The sequence below is a fragment of the Sebastes umbrosus genome, unplaced genomic scaffold, assembly GCF_015220745.1.
Source record: "Sebastes umbrosus isolate fSebUmb1 unplaced genomic scaffold, fSebUmb1.pri scaffold_215_arrow_ctg1, whole genome shotgun sequence".
Taxonomy (NCBI): domain Eukaryota; kingdom Metazoa; phylum Chordata; class Actinopteri; order Perciformes; family Sebastidae; genus Sebastes; species Sebastes umbrosus.
Genome location: NW_023618518.1, coordinates 1,957 through 25,000, shown reverse-complemented (window position 1 = coordinate 25,000; position 23,044 = coordinate 1,957). Strand labels below are relative to the sequence as shown.

The window sequence follows — 23,044 nt, the reverse complement described above, 5'->3', positions numbered from 1 at the left end:
CTCAGTGAGGACATGGTGGACCAGACAGATACAGGTCTCACTGAGACCATGGTGGACCCTACAGATACAGGTCTCACTGAGGACATGGTGGACCCTACAGATACAGGTCTCACTGAGGACATGGTGGACCCTACAGATACAGGTCTCACTGAGGACATGGTGGACCCTACAGATACAGGTCTCACTGAGGACATGGTGGACCAGACAGATACAGGTCTCACTGAGGAAATGGTGGACCAGACAGATACAGGTCTCAGTGAGGACATGGTGGACCAGACAGATACAGGTCTCATTGTGGACATGGTGGACCAGACAGATACAGGTCTCAGTGAGGACATGGTGGACCAGACAGATACAGGTCTCACTGAGACCATGGTGGACCAGACAGATACAGGTCTCACTGAGGACATGGTGGACCAGACAGATACAGGTCTCACTGAGACCATGGTGGACCAGACAGATACAGGTCTCAGTGACTGCTGAGGGTTCGACTCTCCAGTTCAGGACTTTAAACACTTTTTCCTGGACAGATGTTGAAGAGTTTGATGTTGTCCTCTGAACCAACAGAATCAAAACCAAAGATCTAGACCAGAACAACCAGACTTCAGTCAGGAGGAGACTCACCGTCCTGGGCTGGATCCCCTCAGAAGCATCCATCATGACGTCCAGACAGCGACTCACAACAGGAAGAACTTTTCTCTCAGCTTCTGCTGACGAACGCATCGCATCACAGATTCTCTCAATCCGCCGCTCCTCCATGTCCTGGATACGCTGCAACCACAGAATACACCTGGTATGTTACTGGTACCAGGGTAGGGTACTGTTGGTTTACCTGGTATATAACTGGTAACAGGGTGTGGTAGTGTTGGTTTACCTGGTATATAACTGGTACCAGGGTAGGGTACTGTTGGTTTACCTGGTATATAACTGGTACCAGGGTGTGGTAGTGTTGGTTTACCTGGTATATAACTGGTAACAGGGTGTGGTAGTGTTGGTTTACCTGGTATATAACTGGTACCAGGGTAGGGTACTGTTGGTTTACCTGGTATATAACTGGTACCAGGGTGTGGTAGTGTTGGTTTACCTGGTATATAACTGGTACCAGGGTGTGGTAGTGTTGGTTTACCTGGTATATAACTGGTACCAGGGTGTGGTAGTGCTGGTTTACCTGGTATATAACTGGTACCAGGGTAGGGTACTGTTGGTTTACCTGGTATATAACTGGTACCAGGGTAGGGTAGTGTTGGTTTACCTGGTATATAACTGGTAACAGGGTGTGGTAGTGTTGGTTTACCTGGTATATAACTGGTACCAGGGTAGGGTACTGTTGGTTTACCTGGTATATAACTGGTACCAGGGTGTGGTAGTGCTGGTTTACCTGGTATATAACTGGTACCAGGGTAGGGTACTGTTGGTTTACCTGGTATATAACTGGTACCAGGGTGTGGTAGTGTTGGTTTACCTGGTATATAACTGGTACCAGGGTGTGGTAGTGCTGGTTTACCTGGTATATAACTGGTACCAGGGTAGGGTACTGTTGGTTTACCTGGTATATAACTGGTACCAGGGTGTGGTAGTGTTGGTTTACCTGGTATATAACTGGTACCAGGGTAGGGTACTGTTGGTTTACCTGGTATATAACTGGTACCAGGGTGTGGTAGTGTTGGTTTACCTGGTATATAACTGGTACCAGGGTGTGGTAGTGTTGGTTTACCTGGTATATAACTGGTAACAGGGTGTGGTAGTGTTGGTTTACGTGGTATATAACTGGTACCAGGGTGTGGTAGTGTTGGTTTACCTGGTATATAACTGGTACCAGGGTAGGGTACTGTTGGTTTACCTGGTATATAACTGGTACCAGGGTGTGGTAGTGCTGGTTTACCTGGTATATAACTGGTACCAGGGTAGGATACTGTTGGTTTACCTGGTATATAACTGGTACCAGGGTGTGGTAGTGTTGGTTTACCTGGTATATAACTGGTACCAGGGTGTGGTAGTGCTGGTTTACCTGGTATATAACTGGTACCAGGGTAGGGTACTGTTGGTTTACCTGGTATATAACTGGTACCAGGGTAGGGTACTGTTGGTTTACCTGGTATATAACTGGTAACAGGGTGTGGTAGTGCTGGTTTACCTGGTATATAACTGGTATATAACTGGTACCAGGGTGTGGTAGTGTTGGTTTACCTGGTATATAACTGGTACCAGGGTGTGGTAGTGCTGGTTTACCTGGTATATAACTGGTACCAGGGTGTGGTAGTGTTGGTTTACCTGGTAAAAAACTGGTATCAGGGTGTGGTAGTGCTGGTTTACCTGGTATATAACTGGTACCAGGGTATGGTAGTGCTGGTTTACCTGGTATATAACTGGTACCAGGGTGTGGTAGTGTTGGTTTACCTGGTATATAACTGGTACCAGGGTGTGGTAGTGCTGGTTTACCTGGTATATAACTGGTATCAGGGTGTGGTAGTGCTGGTTTACCTGGTATATAACTGGTACCAGGGTGTGGTAGTGCTGGTTTACCTGGTATATAACTGGTACCAGGGTGTGGTAGTGCTGGTTTACCTGGTATATAACTGGTACCAGGGTATGGTACTGTTGGTTTACCTGGTATAAAACTGGTACCAGGGTGTGGTAGTGCTGGTTACCTGGTATAAAACTGGTACCTGGGTGTTGTAGTGCTGGTTTACCTGGTATATAACTGGTACCAGGGTATGGTACTTTTGGTTTACCTGGTATATAACTGGTACCAGGGTGTGGTAGTGCTGGTTTACCTGGTATATAACTGGTACCAGGGTGTGGTAGTGTTGGTTTACCTGGTAAATAACTGGTACCAGGGTGTGGTAGTGCTGGTTTACCTGGTATATAACTGGTACCAGGGTATGGTAGTGTTGGTTTACCTGGTATATAACTGGTACCAGGGTGTGGTAGTGTTGGTTTACCTGGTATATAACTGGTACCAGGGTGTGGTAGTGTTGGTTTACCTGGTAAATAACTGGTACCAGGGTGTGGTAGTGTTGGTTTACCTGGTATATAACCTGGTACCAGGGTGTGGTAGTTTTGGTTTACCTGGTATATAACTGGTACCAGGGTGTGGTAGTTTTGGTTTACCTGGTATATAACTGGTACCAGGGTGTGGTAGTGCTGGTTTACCTGGTATATAACTGGTACCAGGGTGTGGTAGTGCTGGTTTACCTGGTATATAACTGGTACCAGGGTGTGGTAGTTTTGGTTTACCTGGTATATAACTGGTACCAGGGTGTGGTAGTGCTGGTGCTGGTCCTGGTTAAACTGGTTTAAACTGGTCACATAGTCTTTCCTGGACTCTTCAGCAGCTTGTTTTTTCTGTTGAGCCGTCTGACGAGCCTGAAAACAGCAGACACAAACAGATCAATATAATAATATAAAAAATAATGATATAATATTATAATAATATAATATTATTATACTATAATACTTTAATTATATAGTTATATAATAATATAATAATATCATTTTATAATAATATAATAAAACAATAATATAATTATAAAATTATATAATAAAAAAATATATATATAATTAGACAGAATACTGCACTGTAAAAAGTATTCTATAGTGTAATACTGCAATGTAAAAAGTATTCTATATTGTAATACTGCACTGTAAAAAGTAGTCTATACTGTAATACTGCAAAGTAAAAAGTATTCTATACTGTAATACTGCAATGTAAAAAGTATTCTATACTGTAATACTGCAAAGTAAAAAGTATTCTATACTGTAATACTGCACTGTAAAAAGTATTCTATACTGTAATACTGCAATGTAAAAAGTATTCTATACTGTAATACTGCACTGTAAAAAGTATTCTATACTGTAATACTGCACTGTAAAAAGTATTCTATATGTAATATTGCACTGTAAAAAGTATTCTATACTGTAATACTGCACTGTAAAAAGTATTCTATACTGTAATACTGCAATGTAAAAAGTTTTTTTATACTGTAATACTGCACTGTAAAAAGTATTCTATACTGTAATACTGCAATGTAAAACGTTTTTTTATACTGTAATACTGCACTGTAAAAAGTATTCTATACTGTAATACTGCACGGTAAAAAGTATTCTATACTGTAATACTGCACTGTAAAAAGTTTTTTTATACTGTAATACTGCACTGTAAAAAGTATTCTATACTGTAATACTGCACTGTAAAAAGTATTCTATACTGTAATACTGCACTGTAAAAAGTATTCTATAGTGTAATACTGCAATGTAAAAAGTATTCTATATGTAATACTGCACTGTAAAAAGTATTCTATACTGTAATACTGCAATGTAAAAGTATTCTATACTGTAATACTGCAATGTAAAAAGTATTCTATACTGTAATACTGCAATGTAAAAAGTATTCTATACTGTAATACTGCAATGTAAAACGTATTCCATACTGTAATACTGCAATGTAAAAAGTATTTTATACTGTAATACTGCAATGTAAAAAGTATTCTATACTGTAATACTGCAATGTAAAAAGTATTCTATACTGTAATACTGCAATGTAAAAAGTATTCTATACTGTAATACTGCAATGTAAAACGTATTCCATACTGTAATACTGCAATGTAAAAAGTATTTTATACTGTAATACTGCAATGTAAAAAGTATTCTATACTGTAAAACGTATTCCATACTGTAATACTGCACTGTAAAAAGTATTCTATACTGTAATACTGCACGGTAAAAAGTATTCTATACTGTAATACTGCAATGTAAAACGTTTTTTTATACTGTAATACTGCACTGTAAAAAGTATTCTATACTGTAATACTGCAATGTAAAAAGTATTCTATACTGTAATACTGCACTGTAAAAAGTATTCTATACTGTAATACTGCAATGTAAAACGTTTTTTTATACTGTAATACTGCACTGTAAAAAGTATTCTATACTGTAATACTGCACTGTAAAAAGTATTCTATACTGTAATACTACAATGTAAAAAGTTTTTTTATACTGTAATACTGCACTGTAAAAAGTATTCTATACTGTAATACTGCACTGTAAAAAGTATTCTATACTGTAATACTGCAATGTAAAAAGTTTTTTATACTGTAATACTGCACTGTAAAAAGTATTCTATACTGTAATACTGCACTGTAAAAAGTATTCTATACCGTAATACTGCACTGTAAAAAGTATTCTATACTGTAATACTGCAATGTAAAAAGTTTTTTATACTGTAATACTGCACTGTAAAAAGTATTCTATACTGTAATACTGCAATGTAAAAAGTTTTTTATACTGTAATACTGCACTGTAAAAAGTATTCTATACTGTAATACTGCACTGTAAAAAGTATTCTATACCGTAATACTGCAATGTAAAATATAACATGAAATATCTGCTCAAATACACTCAAAAATATTATCAAATAAAAAATAGAGTTTACAATAAATGTGTGAAAATAACTCACCTTCAGTGAGCAGCGCTGAGAGAGACAGAGAGACAGACAGAGAGACACAGACAGGGAGACAGACAGAGAGACAGAGAGAGACACAGACAAGGAGACAGACAGAAAGACAGAGAGAGACATAGACACAGACAGAGAGAGAGAGACAGACAGAGAGAGAGACAGAGAGACAGACAGAGAGAGAGACAGAGAGACAGACAGAGAGAGAGACAGAGAAAGACAGAGAGAGACAGAGAGACAGACAGACAGAGAGAGAGAGAGACAGACAGACAGACAGAGAGACAGAGAGACAGACAGACAGAGAGAGACAGAGAGACAGACAGACAGAGAGACAGAGAGACAGACAGACAGACAGACAGAGAGAGAGACAGAGAGACAGACAGACAGAGAGAGACAGAGAGACAGACAGACAGAGAGAGAGACAGAGAGAAAGACAGAGAGAGAGACAGAGAGACAGACAGACAGACAGAGAGAGATAGAGAGACAGACAGACAGAGAGAGACAGAGAGAGAGAGAGACAGAGAGACAGACAGACAGAGAGAGAGACAGAGAGAGAGACAGAGAGACAGAGAGACAGACAGAGAGAGACAGAGAGACAGACAGACAGAGAGAGACAGAGAGAGAGAGAGACAGAGAGACAGACAGAGAGAGACAGACAGAGAGAAAAACAGATGTTAAGATTAGTTGTGTGGCAGCTGCCAATTCTCTGGTGCTTGCTGTTGTTTTCCTTTTCCCTGGTGTTTTTTTGGTTGAGTTGCTGAGTGATTAGAGGGTTATTCAGTTCACCTGTTGCGCAGGGTGTGGGGACTGGCTCTTAAATGATAGTTGAGAGCAGCTTGGTGCATTCCCCTCTTGGCCAATCAGGGTGTAACGACGCCCTTTCTGTAGGGCTTAAAAGAGGAGGGAAACTGCACACCCAGTGTCATTCTGATCTCTCCTTCACTCAATGCAACATGTGTTATCAGTTTTACCAGAAACTCTGGTCTGTTTTGGGCCCTTTTGGGATTCTGTGATCTTTGTGTTTTGTTTGTTGAGAGTGTTGGACTCCTAGTTGGGGAAACAAGTTAAGTGCCAACCAATTAGGTTACCTGCACTGGGACGATTAGGTGCTATTTGTGCAACAACTGGCTTGCCTTACAATAGCCTAACGCCTGCAGGCTGTATTTTTGTATTCTATTCATTTGTTGATTTTCAATGAAACCCTTTATACCCATTTCTTTTAGTGTATTTTATTTGAGAAAACTTTAAAGGAGGGTAAAAGGAAAAACACAAACCAATATTTCAGTTTCCTTAATTGTTTGTTAATATAGAGGCATTTGTTCATTATTGAAGAGGCATTTGTTCATTATTATTATTAAGAAGGCATTTTATTTTATATTATTATGTGGATGGGAACTGTTTTTCAGTCTTCTGACTGAACAACTAAAGTCTGGGGAACTCAGTACCGCCACATAATTGGCAACCACGAAGGGACACGTAACACAAAGCATAATCTTTCAATAAAGAGATTTAGTTTTGTGTCCCATCTTCTGATATCGATTTAGCAAGTGTATTTGAGTGTATATTTCTGAAATGTGTATTTGGAGTGTGGCTTGACTATTAGTCCAAATAATTACTAGTGACTATCCATCATGTCTTGGGAAGATCCAGACATTACAATGACCGCATTTGAACCGTCGCTTGCGGAATTGGAATCCGAGCTTTCTCTAAATGTTAGCTTGGATATGCCTGTAGTTGGGCAGGAGGTGCACTTACGCGATGATGATGATGATGATGATGAAGAGGGATGGGTAGATGCTCCAGTAGAACCACAATTGTCTGTGGACACTCATCCTCTTTTGGCTTTAGAGGGCTTATTACTTCCGCCTTCATCCCCAGTTCCTGTAGCTCCTCCCACCCAGGAACACTCAGATTCGGATTTAGTCATTTTTGCTAATGCTGTAGAGTCGATGAAACTTGTGTTTAAAAATACAGTGGATTGGCAGCGTGAGTGGCTGTCAAACATTTCAAAGGGCATACCCATCGATAAAGCTCTAAAAATGTGTACTACTCTCATAACAAATGTGGTGGAGAAAGCAAGTAACCATTTGCTCGCAGAAGTAAGGGATTTTGGTTCAAAGTGCATAAATGCCATTCAGTGGAATGCACAACAAACACAGTCTGAGTTCCAAGAGTCCCTGATTACTGACCGTCAAAACTTGATGACCTCCATTACATCCGCGGTCACTGAAAACAAGGATGTACAACTTCTGGTGACCGAGGTGCGTACATTGCAACAGCAGATGGGTTCAGTGCAGGCTACCCTTGAGTCTCTTGTGCGTCAACAGTGTGCACTCAATTCTCAGGTCAATTCAATACATAAGCGAGAGGAATGGGTCCTTAAAGAAGCAGTCACACCTGTTGCAGTTTCGTCTCAAGCACACACATATCCTGTTTCTCCAGTTGTTAAAAATGTGGTTTTGTTGCCTACCTCCGCACCTGTGGGAGTTCCTTCAGATTGCTCAGGAGCTGCTGCTCCTAAGGGTGAAATTTTCCAGGATGATGGTTGTAGAGTGACTGATGGCAAACTTCCAATTAAGATGTTTTTCCCTTGCTATGGCGGGCCTCAGGATGAGAAAGATCCTTTGGTGTATTTGCAAAGATGCAGTGATGCAGTGTCTCTGAAACCACTTACTCATGGTGAGATCCTAGCGACCATGAGAAGTGTATTGCATGGTTCTGCACGTGATTGGTGGGAGACTGTTAGGGAGAAAATCCATTCATGGGAGGAATTTCAGAGAGCTTTCCTATCATCTTTTCTTCCCGAGGACTATGTTGATGTTCTGGAAGAACAGATTCGAACCAGGGTGCAAGGAAGAAATGAGTCACTACGAGACTTTGTTTTCTCCTTTCAAGCACTTATCAAACGTTGGCACTCTTCGGCCACAGATGATGAGATTTTAAAAAGAATATTGAAGGCTATGAATCCCTTTCTGGCATGTCAGCTCCGTGGTCGGGTTACCTCCATAGATGAGATGATCCGCATTGGGAGTCAAATAGAAGTAGATTATGAAAACCAGAAAAGGTACAGGAGAACTCTGAACGAATCTCACAAAGCTAATGGTACAACTGAAAAGAAGGTTATAAAGAGACCTGAAATGGTTTTGTGTTGGCGTTGCCATGGTGAGCATGCACCAGGGTTCTGCCCTCAGTTTCATGTCTTCCCAGGTAGCTCAAAATACAGTAGACAGCAAAAGTCAGAGTCAAAACAGACTTCAGCGTCCAGTAAAAAAGGTTCCATGGCTACTGTTGCTAGTCAGCCTGCAGCCAAGAACTGCCAGAAGCAAAAGTCTACTAGTGTGGTGGGATCTCCATCTCACCCGCCCACTAGTCTAAAACAGTTGGTTGTGCCCATCACGGTACGTCAGCGTCATGGGAAAGCGCTTGTGGACACAGGTGCTACTTACACTTTATTGCATGTGAGTCTGTGGAATAAGATCAAAGGCCCCAATGAGTCCCTTGTATCATGGCAGGGTGGACCAATGTATCTTGCGAATGGCCAGCAAGCAAATCCTATTGGATGTAAAGTGCTGGAGTTCAGCATGCATGGTAACAGTTGGTTCGTACCTACCGCAGTACTGGATGCAGATGTGTTGGTGTATCCATTAGTTCTTGGTTTAGATTTTATGAGCATGAGTGGGCTCCAGGTCAACGTCCGGGACAAGGTATACTCTTTTGCTGGTGATAACACCACCAGGGTTTTCCCTTTCCAGCCTGCCCTGTGCCCTAGCGATGGTTGGGGTGTTCTGAGTGTGAGCAGTGTTGCTTTGTATACTACCTTACCACCTACATTACCGCTCTTGCCTGCTGTTAGTGATGACTGGTGTAACCTAGCTTGTATTCCTAAAGGTGATGACTTACTCAGTCTGCTCCATACTGCTGTTGCAGACAGTGGTTTAACAGGGAGGGAGGCTGAGAAATTGTACCAACTCTTGCTAAACAACCCGCGGGTCTGCACCACCACTTTAGGCCGTACCTCTGTGCTGAAACATAAAATCAAATTAAACAGTGATGTTGTGGTTACCCAGCGCCCCTATCGATTACCCCTACAAAAGCGGAAGATGGTTAAGGAGCAGATCGAAGAGATGCTTCAACAGGGTATCATTGTACCTTCCCATTCACCATGGGCATCCCCGATTGTAGTGGTGCCTAGAAAAGATGGTGGAACACCCCGATTTTGTGTTGATCTCCGCCGTGTTAATGAACGTAGCGAGGGAGATGCCTATCCTCTACCAACGATTTCTGAGATACTTGAATCTCTGGCAAGTTCAGCTGTGTTCACCACCTTAGATCTCAACAGTGGTTATTGGCAGGTAGAAATGGACCCGGAAAGTCAGCACCTCACGGCATTCGTCACGTTTTGGATTATTCCATTTTCGGGTTATGCCTTTCGGCTTGAAGGGAGCTCCAGCTACCTTCCAAAGGCTAATGACTCAAGTGCTGAGGAGCTGCCTAGGAGAGTGCTGTATGGTGTACTTGGATGACATCATAATCTATTCCAAAGACGTCCAGAATCACTTTCATGACGTCCAGCGAGTGTTTGATTGCCTCCAGCAGGCTGGCCTTACACTCAATATTAAGAAATGCCACTTCTGTTGTCCCGAGCTTAAATTCCTGGGTCATGTAGTGAGCAAGGAGGGAGTGCAGGCAGATCCAGCAAAGACAGAAGCACTTTGTGACTACCCTGTGCCTAGAAACCTCAAGGAAGTTCAAAGGTTTTTGGGTCTGGCTGGATGGTACCACCGTTATGTCCCTAACTTTTCAATGATTGCGGAGCCCCTGAATGCGCTGAAAAAGAAAGGAGTTGTGTTTAAGTGGTCAGAGGAGTGTCAGAAGGCATTTCAATGTCTTAAAGACCATCTGACCTCTCCTCCTGTCCTTGGTCACCCTGATATGTGTAACACATTTGTCGTCTACACCGATGCAAGTTCTACGGGTCTAGGGGCAGTTTTGGCTCAGAGATCGAACACTTCCTCTAGAGAAGAGGTTATCGCTTATGGAAGCCGCTCTCTAACAAGGTCAGAGCAAAATTACTCCACGACAGAACGGGAATGTCTGGCTGTGGTGTGGAGTCTGGAGAAATGGAGACACTATCTGGAAGGGAAACCTTTCGTTGTTGTCACTGACCACTCTTCGTTGTTGTGGGTCTTTAACACCAATAAAGCTAGCTCCAGGCTTATACGCTGGGCGCTGCGTCTGCAGGAATTTTCTTTTACGATTGAATATCGTAAGGGTAAGTTGAACAACGCACCGGATGCTCTGTCGCGGGCCACTGGTCCGGCCTCCCTTGCATTGTACACTCGTTCCCTGACACGGGATGAGAAGTTTGTACCTTTTCCTCTGACTGATGAGGATGTCTGGAAAGCCCAGAGGAGTGATCCAGACATCCAGAAAATATATCAGGCACTGCTCACTGATGACAAACCTGGCGGTGAAGCAGATTCCGGTTTTGTCATTTTGGAGGATACGGTTTATAGGAAAACCAAACATCTTGACCGTGGTGACCTATACCAGGTATATGTTCCACAGTCACTTCGTCCAGTCGTCTTGCATGCATACCACGATAACCCTTTGAGTGGTCATTTTGGACGATATAAGACCCAGCAAAGGATTCGTGAAGTTGCATACTGGCCGAAAATATGGACAGATGTCGCAGAATATGTAAGATCTTGTACTATTTGTCAGAAATATAAACCTGAGTCCAGGAAGCCTGCTGGCTTGCTCCAGCAGACAAAGGTAACGGAGCCATGGGAAATGCTTGGTTTGGACCTCATGGGCCCTCTGCCTCGTAGTTCCCTGGGAAACACCCAATTACTTGTTGTGGTAGATTATTATAGTCGTTGGGTTGAGTTGTTTCCTTTACGTAATGCTACTGCTTCCACAATCAGCAAATGTCTGCGGAAGGACATCTTTACACGTTGGGGTGTCCCAAAACATGTCTCATCAGATCGGGGACCTCAGTTCATATCAGAGGTTTTCAAAGAGTTGTGTGATAGCTGGGGGGTTGTCCATAAACTCACAACTGCCTATCATCCACAGACTAACATGACTGAGCGTATTAACCGCTCACTAAAAAGCATGATAGCTTCGTATGTTGGAGAGAAGCATAAGAGTTGGGATCGTTTCATACCGGAGTTGCGTTTTGCCCTGAACTCCGCAGTCAATGAAGCCACCGGCTTTTCCCCAGCTGAGTTGCTGCTTAGAGGATCGTTGAAGGGACCTTTTGCCAGAGCTTTTGAGCCCTCTTCTCAGGTCCCACGTGCGTTGAAAAATGTCCAAGCTCTGGTAGAGTCCAATCTGGCACAGGCAAAAAGGAAACAGGCTCATACCTACAACAAAAACAGGCGACATGTCACATATGAAATGAAGGATAGGGTCTGGATGAAAGCCCATCCCGTCTCCAAGGCTTCCAAAAATTACACAGCTAAACTGGCCCCACGATGGATTGGTCCGTACCGCATTGTTGAGCAGGTAGGCCCTGTGAATTACAGGATTGTGCGTGAGGACACCGGAAAGGATCTAAGGGTGGTTAATGTGTGTGATTTGAAAGAGTGTCGCCCAACCTCTGTTGAAGTGGAGGCTCAGGAGAGAGAGGCGGTCATGCGCATTTTTATGGACAGTGACACTAGTGATGAGGATGAATTTATGGGTTTTTTGTGACATTGTATTAAAGGTAAATAACTGTCGAAAGGATGTGTGTAAAACACCTTGGAGGCGGTGTTTATTATATGGGGGAGGGAGTGTGGCAGCTGCCAATTCTCTGGTGCTTGCTGTTGTTTCCCTTTTCCCTGGTGTTTTTTTGGTTGAGTTGCTGAGTGATTAGAGGGTTATTCAGTTCACCTGTTGCGCAGGGTGTGGGGACTGGCTCTTAAATGATAGTTGAGAGCAGCTTGGTGCATTCCCCTCTTGGCCAATCAGGGTGTAACGACGCCCTTTCTGTAGGGCTTAAAAGAGGAGGGAAACTGCACACCCAGTGTCATTCTGATCTCTCCTTCACTCAATGCAACATGTGTTATCAGCTTTACCAGAAACTCTGGTCTGTTTTGGGCCCTTTTGGGATTCTGTGATCTTTGTGTTTTGTTTGTTGAGAGTGTTGACTCCTAGTTGGGGAAACAAGTTAAGTGCCAACCAATTAGGTTACCTGCACTGGGACGATTAGGTGCTATTTGTGCAACAGCTGGCTTGCCTTACAATAGCCTAACGCCTGCAGGCTGTATTTTTGTATTCTATTCATTTGTTGATTTTCAATGAAACCCTTTATACCCATTTCTTTTAGTGTATTTTATTTGAGAAAACTTTAAAGGAGGGTAAAAGGAAAAACACAAACCAATATTTCAGTTTCCTTAATTGTTTGTTAATATAGAGGCATTTGTTCATTATTGAAGAGACATTTGTTCATTATTATTATTAAGAAGGCATTTTATTTTATATTATTATGTGGATGGGAACTGTTTTTCAGTTTTCTGACTCAGTACCGCCACAGTTTGATGTTGAACAAAAATATAAATTAAACTCTTTTTTTAGTCGGTTGGTGAAACAACAGGGAGGTTAGTAATATAATAATATAATAATAACAGGAGACACTAGACTTTCTGTAGAATTCTTCTGTAAATAAAGTTTTTATATAATAAAGTTTCTTCTCATCTGAAAACTTCTTTGGTTCTTATTGCTATATATATATATATATATATATATGTATAATATAGTTAAGTATAATGTACATTTGTGTGTTGATGTTTATCTACCTTCTCTCCGTCCGTCTTGTTGTCGAGGTCGATTCTGTCGGAGACTTGCTGAGCTCGCTCCGCCTCCTTACAGTCACGTTCAAACCGACGTTTACTCTGACAACAACAACACAATAAAAACAGGAAGTAAACAACAACAACACAAAAAAAACAGAAAGTAAACAACAACACAAAAAAACAGGAAGTAAACAACAACAACACAAAAAAACAGGAAGTAAACAACAACAACACAAAAAAAACAGAAAGTAAACAACAACAAAAAAACATAAAGTAAACAACAACAACACAAAAAAACAGGAAGTAAACAACACACAAAAAACAGAAAGTAAACAACAACAACACAAAAAAACAGAAAGTAAACAACAACAACACAAAAAAACAGAAAGTAAACAACAACAACACAAAAAAACAGGAAGTAAACAACAACACAAAAAAAACAGAAAGTAAACAACAACAAAAAACTGAAAGTAAACAACAACAACACAAAAAAACAGAAAGTAAACAACAACAACAAAAAAACAGGAAGTAAACAACAACATAAAAAAAACAGAAAGTAAACAACAACAACACAAAAAAACAGAAAGTAAACAACAACAACACAAAAAAACAGAAAGTAAACAACAACAACACAAAAAAAACAGAAAGTAAACAACAACACAAAAAACAGGAAGTAAACAACAACAACACAAAAAAAACAGAAAGTAAACAACAACACAAAAAAACAGAAAGTAAACAACAACAACACAAAAAACAGGAAGTAAACAACAACACAAAAAAAACAGAAAGTAAACAACAACAACACAAAAAACAGGAAGTAAACAACAACAACACAAAAAAACAGAAAGTAAACAACAACAACACAATAAAAACAGGGCGTAACACAGTTTGACCTCTTTTACTGCCGGGAGCAGTGTGTTGGTGGGCGGGGTCACATGATACTCACAGACTCCAGCTGTTTCCAGGAGCTCTCAATGTGCTGCTGGGCACGGCGGCCATCTTGGAAATGCTGCAAAAAAAGACAAACTGGTAACCAATCCAGTCAAACTGGTAACCAATCCAGTCAAACTGATAACCAGTACAGTCAAACCGGAAACCAGTCCAGTCAAACTGGTAGCCAGTCCAGTCAAACTGGTAATGCTCATTGGTAACTGGTAATGCTCTTCAACTCTTCAATGACTGCTCAACGACTGCTCAACGACTGCTCAACGACTCCTCAACGACTGCTCAACGACTGCTCAACGACTCCTCAACGACTGCTCAACGACTCCTCAACGACTATTCTACAACTGCTCAACGACTGCTCAACGACTATTCTACAACTGCTCAACGACTGCTAAACGACTCCTCAACGACTGCTCAACAACTGCTAAACGACTCCTCAACGACTGCTCAACGACTCCTCAACGAATCCTCAACGACTGCTCGACGACTCCTCAACGACTGCTCAACGACTGCTCAACGACTCCTCAACGACTATTCTACAACTGCTCAACGACTGCTCAATGACTCCTCAACGACTATTCTACGACTGCTCAACGACTGCTAAACGACTCCTCAACGACTGCTCAACAACTGCTAAACGACTCCTCAACGACTCCTCAACGATTCCTCAAGGACTGCTCAACGACTTCTCAACAACTCCTCAACGACTGCTCAACGACTTCTCAACGACTGCTCAACGAATAATCAACGACTGCTAAACGACTCCTCAACGACTGCTCAACGACTGCTCAACGACTGCTAAACGACTGCTCAACGACTGCTAAACGACTCCTCAACGACTGCTCAACGACTGCTAAACGACTCCTCAACGACTGCTCAACGACTCCTCAACGACTCCTCAACAACTGCTCAATGACTCCTCAACGACTCCTCAATGACTGCTCAACGACTTCTCAACGACTGCTCAACGAATAATCAACGACTGCTCAACGACCCCTCAACTGCTCAATGACTCCTCAACGACTCCTCAACTGCTCAACGACTCCTCAATGACTCGTCAATGATTCTTCAATACTGCTCAACGACTCCTGAACGACTCCTTCAATACTGCTCAACGACTCCTCAACGACTTCTCAACAACTCCTCAACGACTGCTCAACGACTTCTCAACGACTGCTCAACGAATAATCAACGACTGCTAAACGACTCCTCAACGACTGCTCAACAACTGCTAAACGACTCCTCAACGACTGCTCAACGACTGCTCAACGACTGCTCAACGAATAATCAACGACTCCTTAACGACTCCTTAACGACTGCTAAACGACTCCTCAACGACTCCTCAACGACTCCTCAACGACTGCTCAACGACTTCTCAACGAATAATCAATGACTCCTCAACGACTGCTCAACAACTCCTCAACGACTGCTCAACGACTTCTCAACGACTGCTCAACGAATAATCAACGACTGCTAAATGACTCCTCAACGACTCCTCAACGACTGCCAAACGACTGCTCAACGACTCCTCAACGACTGCTCAACGACTGCTAAACGACTACTCAACGACTGCTCAACGACTCCTCAACGACTCCTCAACGACTCCTCAACGACTGCTCAACGACTCCTCAACGACTGCTCAACGACTTCTCAACGACTGCTCAACGAATAATCAACGACTGCTCAACGACCCCTCAACTGCTCAATGACTCCTCAACGACTCCTCAACTGCTCAACGACTCGTCAATGACTCGTCAATGATTCTTCAGTACTGCTCAACGACTCCTCAACGACTGCTAAACGACTCCCCAACGACTGCTCAACGACTGCTAAATGACTCCTCAACGACTGCTCAACAACTCCTCAACGACTCCTCAACGACTGCTCAACGACTCCTCAACGACTCCTCAACGACTGCTCAACGACTTCTCAACGACTGCTCAACGACCCCTCAACTGCTCAATGACTCCTCAACGACTCCTCAACTGCTCAACGACTCCTCAATGACTCCTCAATGATTCTTCAATACTGCTCAACGACTCCTGAACGACTCGTCAATGACTCTTCAATACTGCTCAACGACTCCTCAACGACTCGTCAATGACTCTTCAATACTGCTCAACGACTCCTCAACGACTCGTCAATGACTCTTCAATACTGCTCAACGACAGTCAACGATTGACAACAATATACGTATAGTCATAAGTATAGGTGTAGATCTATAGGTTATATAGGTATAGTTATAGATTTATAAGTTATATAGGTATAGGTATAAGTATAGGTATCTTTATAGATCTATAGGTTATATAGGTATAGGTATAAGTATAGGTATAGTTATAGATCTATAGGTTTAGGTATAGGTATAAGTATAGGTAAAGTTATAGATCTATAGGTTATATAGGGCCCACAGTCTACAGCTACTGTGTGTGTGTTAGTGTTTGTGTGTTAGTGTGTGTGTGTGTGTGTGTGTGTGTGTGTTATAGTGTGTATTATAGTGTGTGTTAGAGTGTGTGTGTTATAGTGTGTGTTAGTGCATGTGTGTTAGTCTGTGTTAGTGTGTGTGTTAGAGTGTGTGTGTTAGTATGTGTGTTAGAGTGTGTGCGTTTACTCACCGTCTTCCTCTCCGTCTTCACTTCCTGTGTGTATCGTGTCAGCTCACACACGATGTGCGTGTTTAGGTTTTCGGCGAGTTCTTCTCTTTGAACGGCAAGTTCATTCAGCTGACGGAGAGTTGCTGCAAACGCCAAACACCAGCTGTACCTGTAACAATGCACCAAACAGAAACCAGCTGTACCTGTAACAACCAATCAGAAACCAGCTGTACCTGTAACAACCAATCAGAAACCAGCTGTAACTGTAACAACCAATCAGAAACCAGCTGTAACTGTAACAACCAATCAGAAACCAGGTTTACCTGTAACAACCAATCAGAAACCAACTGTACCTGTAACAACCAATCAGAAACCAGCTGTAACTGTAACAACCAATCAGAAACCAGGTTTACCTGTAACAACCAATCAGTAATCAACTGTACCTACAACAACCAATCAGAAACCAGCTGTAACTGTAACAACCAATGAGAAACCAGGTTTACCTGTAACAACCAATCAGGAACATGCTGTAACTGTAACAACCAATCAGAAACCAACTGTATCTGCAACAACCACTCAGAAACCAGCTGTACCTGTAGCAACCAATCAGAAACCAGCTGTACCTGTAACAACCAATCAGAAACCAACCTTAACTGTAACAACCAATCAGAAACCAGCTGTACCTGTAACAACCAATCAGAAACCAACCTTAACTGTAACAACCAATCAGAAACCAGCTTTAACTGTAACAACCAATCAGAAACCAGGTTTACCTGTAACAAACAATCAGAAACCAGGTTTACCTTTAACAACCAATCAGAAACCAGCTGTACCTGTAACAACCAATCAGAAACCAGGTTTACCTGTAACAACCAATCAGAAACCAGCTGTACCTGTAACAACCAATCAGAAACCAGCTGTACCTGTAACAACCAATCAGAAACCAGGTTTACCTGTAAGAAACAATCAGAAACCAGGTTCACCTTTAACAACCAATCAGAAACCAGCTGTACCTGTAACAAACAATCAGAAACCAGGTTTACCTTTAACAAACAATCAGAAACCAGGTTTACCTGTAACAACCAATCAAAAACCAGGTTTACCTGTAACAACCAATCAGAAACCAGCTGTACCTGTAACAACCAATCAGAAACGAGGTTTACCTGTAACAACCAATCAGAAACCAACTGTACCTACAACAATCAAGCAGAAACCAGCTGTTCCTGTAACAACCAATCAGAAACCAGCTGTACCTGCAACAACCAATCAGAAACCAGCTGTACCTGTAACAACCAATCAGAAACCAGGTTTACCTGTAACAACCAATCAGAAACCAGCTGTACCTGTAACAACCAATCAGAAACCAGGTTTACCTGTAACAACCAATCAGAAACCAACTGTACCTGCAACAATCAAGCAGAAACCAGCTGTTCCTGTAACAACCAATCAGAAACCAGCTGTACCTGCAACAACCAATCAGAAACCAGCTGTACCTGTAACAACCAATCAGAAACCAGGTTTACCTGTAACAACCAATCAGAAACAAGCTGTAACTGGGGCACCTGGGTTAGCTCAGTTGGTAGAGCGGGCGTCCATGTATTAAGGCTTGGTCCTGACCGCGGCGGCCCGGGTTCGAATCCGGCCTGTGGCCCTTTCCGCATCCACTCTCTCTCTCCCCCCTTTCAAGACTCTATCCACTGTCCTGTCATAAAAATGGAAAATGCCCCCAAAAAAATAACTTTAAAAAAAAAAAAAAAAAAAAAGAAACAAGCTGTAACTGTAACAACCAATCAGAAACCAGGTTTATCTGTAACAACCAATCAGTAACCAACTGTACCTGCAACAACCAATCAGGAACAGACTGTACCTGCAACAACCAATCAGAAACCAGCTGTACCTGTAACAACCAATCAGAAACCAGCTGTACCTGTAACAATGCACCAAACAGAAACCAGCTGTACCTGCAACAACCAATCAGAAACCAGCTGTACCTGTAACAACCAATCAGAAACCAGGTTTACCTGTAACAACCAATCAGAAACAAGCTGCAACTGTAACAACCAATCAGAAACCAGGTTTATCTGTAACAACCAATCAGTAACCAACTGTACCTGCAACATTTATTTGTTTGAGGAGACTAAATGATGAAACGGGACGACTGACCTGCTGTCGTCCTCTCTGCTTCTCTTAGGATGATACTTCTTAGACAGACTCCTGCAGAGAGACAGGTGGAGAGAGACAGACTGGTTACACAGGTGAAGAGAGAGAAAGAGAGAGACAGGTTAGACAGGAAGGTAGAGAGAGAGACAGGTAAGACAGGCAGGTAGAGAGAGAGAGAGAGAGAGAGACAGGTTAGACAGGTGGAGCTAGAGAGAGAGACAGGTTACACAGGTAGGTAGAGAGAGAGAGAGAGACAGGTTACACAGGCAGGTAGAGAGAGAGAGAGACAGGTTAGACAGGTGGAGAGAGAGAGAGAGAGAGAGACAGGTTACACAGGCAGGTAGAGAGAGAGAGAGACAGGTTAGACAGGCAGGTAGAGAGAGAGAGAGAGAGACAGACAGGTTAGACAGGCAGGTAGAGGTAGAGAGAGAGAGACAGGTTAGACAGGAGGAGAGAGAGAGAGAGACAGGTTAGACAGGCAGGTAGAGAGATGATGCAGACGGCGTGATACAGACGGGGCGACGCAGACGGGGCGACGCAGACAGAGCAATAAAGACGGGGTGATACAGAGAGGGTGATACAGACGGGGTGATACAGATGTGCAACCACAGCGCACAGAAAGAAAGATGCCTGAATATTGATAAATTAATATACATACAGCCAACGTATAGGAAGCATACAGGTGATGTAACTGTGACATACAGGTGACATACAGATGACATACAGGTGATGTCGGTACCTGATCTGTTTGGCGTAGCTCAGCTCGATGTCGGCTCTCTCTTTAACGAACTTGCTGTATCTCTCCAGGAAGTCGATTCCCCAGCTGGTGTGTTTCTCCAAGTTATCGAACTGATCCTGGAACAGAAAAATCAGTCTGTAAAGATTCATTGACCACCGAAACATCTGTACGCCGATACACATGTACACCATTACACCTGTACACGCCGAAACACCTGTACACCTTTACACCTATACACCTTTACACCTGTACACCATTACACCTGTACACGCCGATACACCTGTACACACTGATACACCTGTACACCTTTACACCCGTACACCATTACACCTGTACACGCCGATACACCTGTACACCTGTACACACTGATACACCTGTACATGCCGAAACACCTGTACACCTTTACACCTATACACCTGTACACCGATACACCTGTACGCCGATACACCTATACACTGATACACCTGTACCCCGTTACACCTGTACGCCGATACACCTGTACGCCGTTACACCTGTGCGCCAATACACCTGTATGCGGATAAACCTGTACACAGATACACCTGTACACCGCTACACTTGTACACCGCTACACATGTACGTCAATCCACCTGTACACGCTGATACACCTGTACAAGCCGATACACCTGTACGCCGATACACCTATACACCAATACAGCTGTACGCCGATACACCTGTACACCAATACAGCTGTACACCTGTACACCGATACACCTATACACCAATACAGCTGTACGCCGATACACCTGTACACAAATACACCTGTACACCTGTACACGATACACCTGTATGCTGATACACCTCTCTAATAAAAATTAGAAGAACAACAGTGTGAATGCTGCATTTACACTAGTAAAGAGAAGAACAATAGCGTGAATGCTGCATTTACACTAATAAAGAGAAGAACAACAGTGTGAATGCTGCATTTACACTAGTAAAGAGAAGAACAATAGCGTGAATGCTGCATTTACACTAATAAAGAGAAGAACAACAGTGTGAATGCTGCATTTACACTAATAAAGAGTAGAAGAACAATAGTGTGAATGCTGCATTTACACTAATAAAGAGGAAAAGAACAACAGTGTGAATGCTGCATTTACACTAATAAAGAGAAGAAGAACAATAATGTGAATGCTGCATTTACACTAATAAAGAGAAGAAGAACAACAGTGTGAATGCTGCATTTACACTAATAAAGAGAAGAAGAACAACAGTGTAAATGCTGCATTTACACTAATAAAGAGAAGAAGAACAATAGTGTGAATGCTGCATTTACACTAATAAAGAGTAGTAGAACAATAGTGTGGATGCTACATTTACACTAATAAAGAGTAGTGTGAATGCTGCATTTACACTAATAAAGAGTAGAAGAACAATAGTGTGAATGCTGCATTTACACTAATAAAGAGAAGAAGAACAATAGTGTGAATGCTGCATTTACACTAATAAAGAGTAGTAGAACAATAGTGTGGATGCTGCATTTACACTAATAAAGAGTAGAAGAACAGTAGTGTGAATGCTGCATTTACACTAATAAAGAGTAGAAGAACAATAGTGTGAATGCTGCATTTACACTAATAAAGAGTAGAAGAACAATAGTGTGAATGCTGCATTTACACTAATAAAGAGAAGAAGAACAATAGTGTGAATGCTGCATTTACACTAATAAAGAACAGTAGAACAATAGTGTGAATGCTGCATTTACACTAATAAAGAGTAGAAGAACAATAGTGTGAATGCTGCATTTACAATAAAGAGGAAAAGAACAATAATGTGAATGCTGCATTTACACTAATAAAGAGAAGAAGAACAACAGTGTGAATGCTGCATTTACACTAATAAAGAGAAGAAGACAGTAGTGTGAATGCTGCATTTACACTAATAAAAAGAAGAACTATAGTGTGAATGCTGCATTTACACTAATAAAGAGAAGAAGAACAATAGTGTGAATGCTGCATTTACACTAATAAAGAGAAGAAGACAGTAGTGTGAATGCTGCATTTACACTAATAAAGAGAAGAACTATAGTGTGAATGCTGCATTTACACTAATAAAGAGAAGAACTATAGTGTGAATGTTGCATTTACACTAATAAAGAGAAGAACAATAGTGTGAATGCTGCATTTACACTAATAAAGAGAAGAAGAACAACAGTGTGAATGCTGCATTTACACTAATAAAAAGAAGACAGTAGTGTGAATGCTGCATTTACACTAATAAAGAGAAGAACTATAGTGTGAATGTTGCATTTACACTAATAAAGAGAAGAACAATAGTGTGAATGCTGCATTTACACTAATAAAGAGAAGAAGAACAACAGTGTGAATGCTGCATTTACACTAATGAAGAGAAGACGACAGTAGTGTGAATGCTGCATTTACACTAATAAAGAGAAGAACTATAGTGTGAATGCTGCATTTACACGAATAAAGAGAAGAAAAACAATAGTGTGAATGCTGCATTTACACTAATAAAGAGAAGAAGACAGTAGTGTGAATGCTGCATTTACACTAATAAAGAGAAGAACTATAGTGTGAATGCTGCATTTACACTAATAAAGAGAAGAACAACAGTGTGAATGCTGCATTTACACTAATAAAGAGAAGAAGACAGTAGTGTGAATGCTGCATTTACACTAATAAAGAGAATAACTATAGTGTGAATGCTGCATTTACACTAATAAAGAGAAGAACAATAGTGTGAATGCTGCATTTACACTAATAAAGAGTAGAAGAACAACAGTGTGAATGCTGCATTTACACTAATAAAGAGTAGAAGAACAATAGTGTGAATGCTGCATTTACACTAATAAAGAGAAGAAGAACAACAGTGTGAATGCTGCATTTACACTAATAAAGAGAAGAACAATAGTGTGAATGCTGCATTTACACTAATAAAGAGAAGAACAATAGTGTGAACGCTGCATTTACACTAATAAAGAGAAGAAGAACAACAGTGTGAATGCTGCATTTACACTAATAAAGAGAAGAACAATAGTGTGAATGCTGCATTTACACTAATAAAGAGAAGAAGAACAACAGTGTGAATGCTGCATTTACACTAATAAAGAGAAGAAGAACAACAGTGTGAATGCTGCATTTACACTAATAAAGAGTAGAAGAACAATAGTGTGAATGCTGCATTTACACTAATAAAGAGAAGAAGAACAATAGTGTGAATGCTGCATTTACACTAATAAAGAGTAGAAAAACAATAGTGTGAATGCTGCATTTACACTAATAAAGAGAAGAAGAACAGTGTGAATGCTGCATTTACACTAATAAAGAGAAGAAAAACAACAGTGTGAATGCTGCATTTCCACTAATAAAGAGAAGAAAAACAACAGTGTGAATGCTGC

At 41.5% G+C, this 23,044-nt stretch overlaps 1 protein-coding gene across 2 annotated transcripts in view; it reads right to left on the bottom strand.

Annotated features, from left to right (window-relative positions):
• The window catches only part of LOC119484429 (formin-binding protein 1-like), a 22,853-nt gene extending 2,974 nt beyond the window's left edge, over positions 1-19,879 (bottom strand). For both annotated transcript variants that reach the window (XM_037763233.1, XM_037763232.1), the window contains exons 1-8: positions 19,669-19,879; positions 18,933-18,983; positions 16,791-16,938; positions 14,180-14,242; positions 13,237-13,332; positions 5,456-5,470; positions 3,238-3,366; positions 625-771 (exon numbers count right to left, since the gene is read on the bottom strand). In XM_037763233.1, the coding sequence (XP_037619161.1) occupies positions 625-771; positions 3,238-3,366; positions 5,456-5,470; positions 13,237-13,332; positions 14,180-14,242; positions 16,791-16,938; positions 18,933-18,983; positions 19,669-19,859 (840 nt within the window). In that variant the 5' untranslated portion in view covers positions 19,860-19,879. The remainder of the gene's footprint in view (positions 1-624; positions 772-3,237; positions 3,367-5,455; positions 5,471-13,236; positions 13,333-14,179; positions 14,243-16,790; positions 16,939-18,932; positions 18,984-19,668) is intronic.
• Between the last annotated feature and the right edge of the window lie 3,165 nt (positions 19,880-23,044).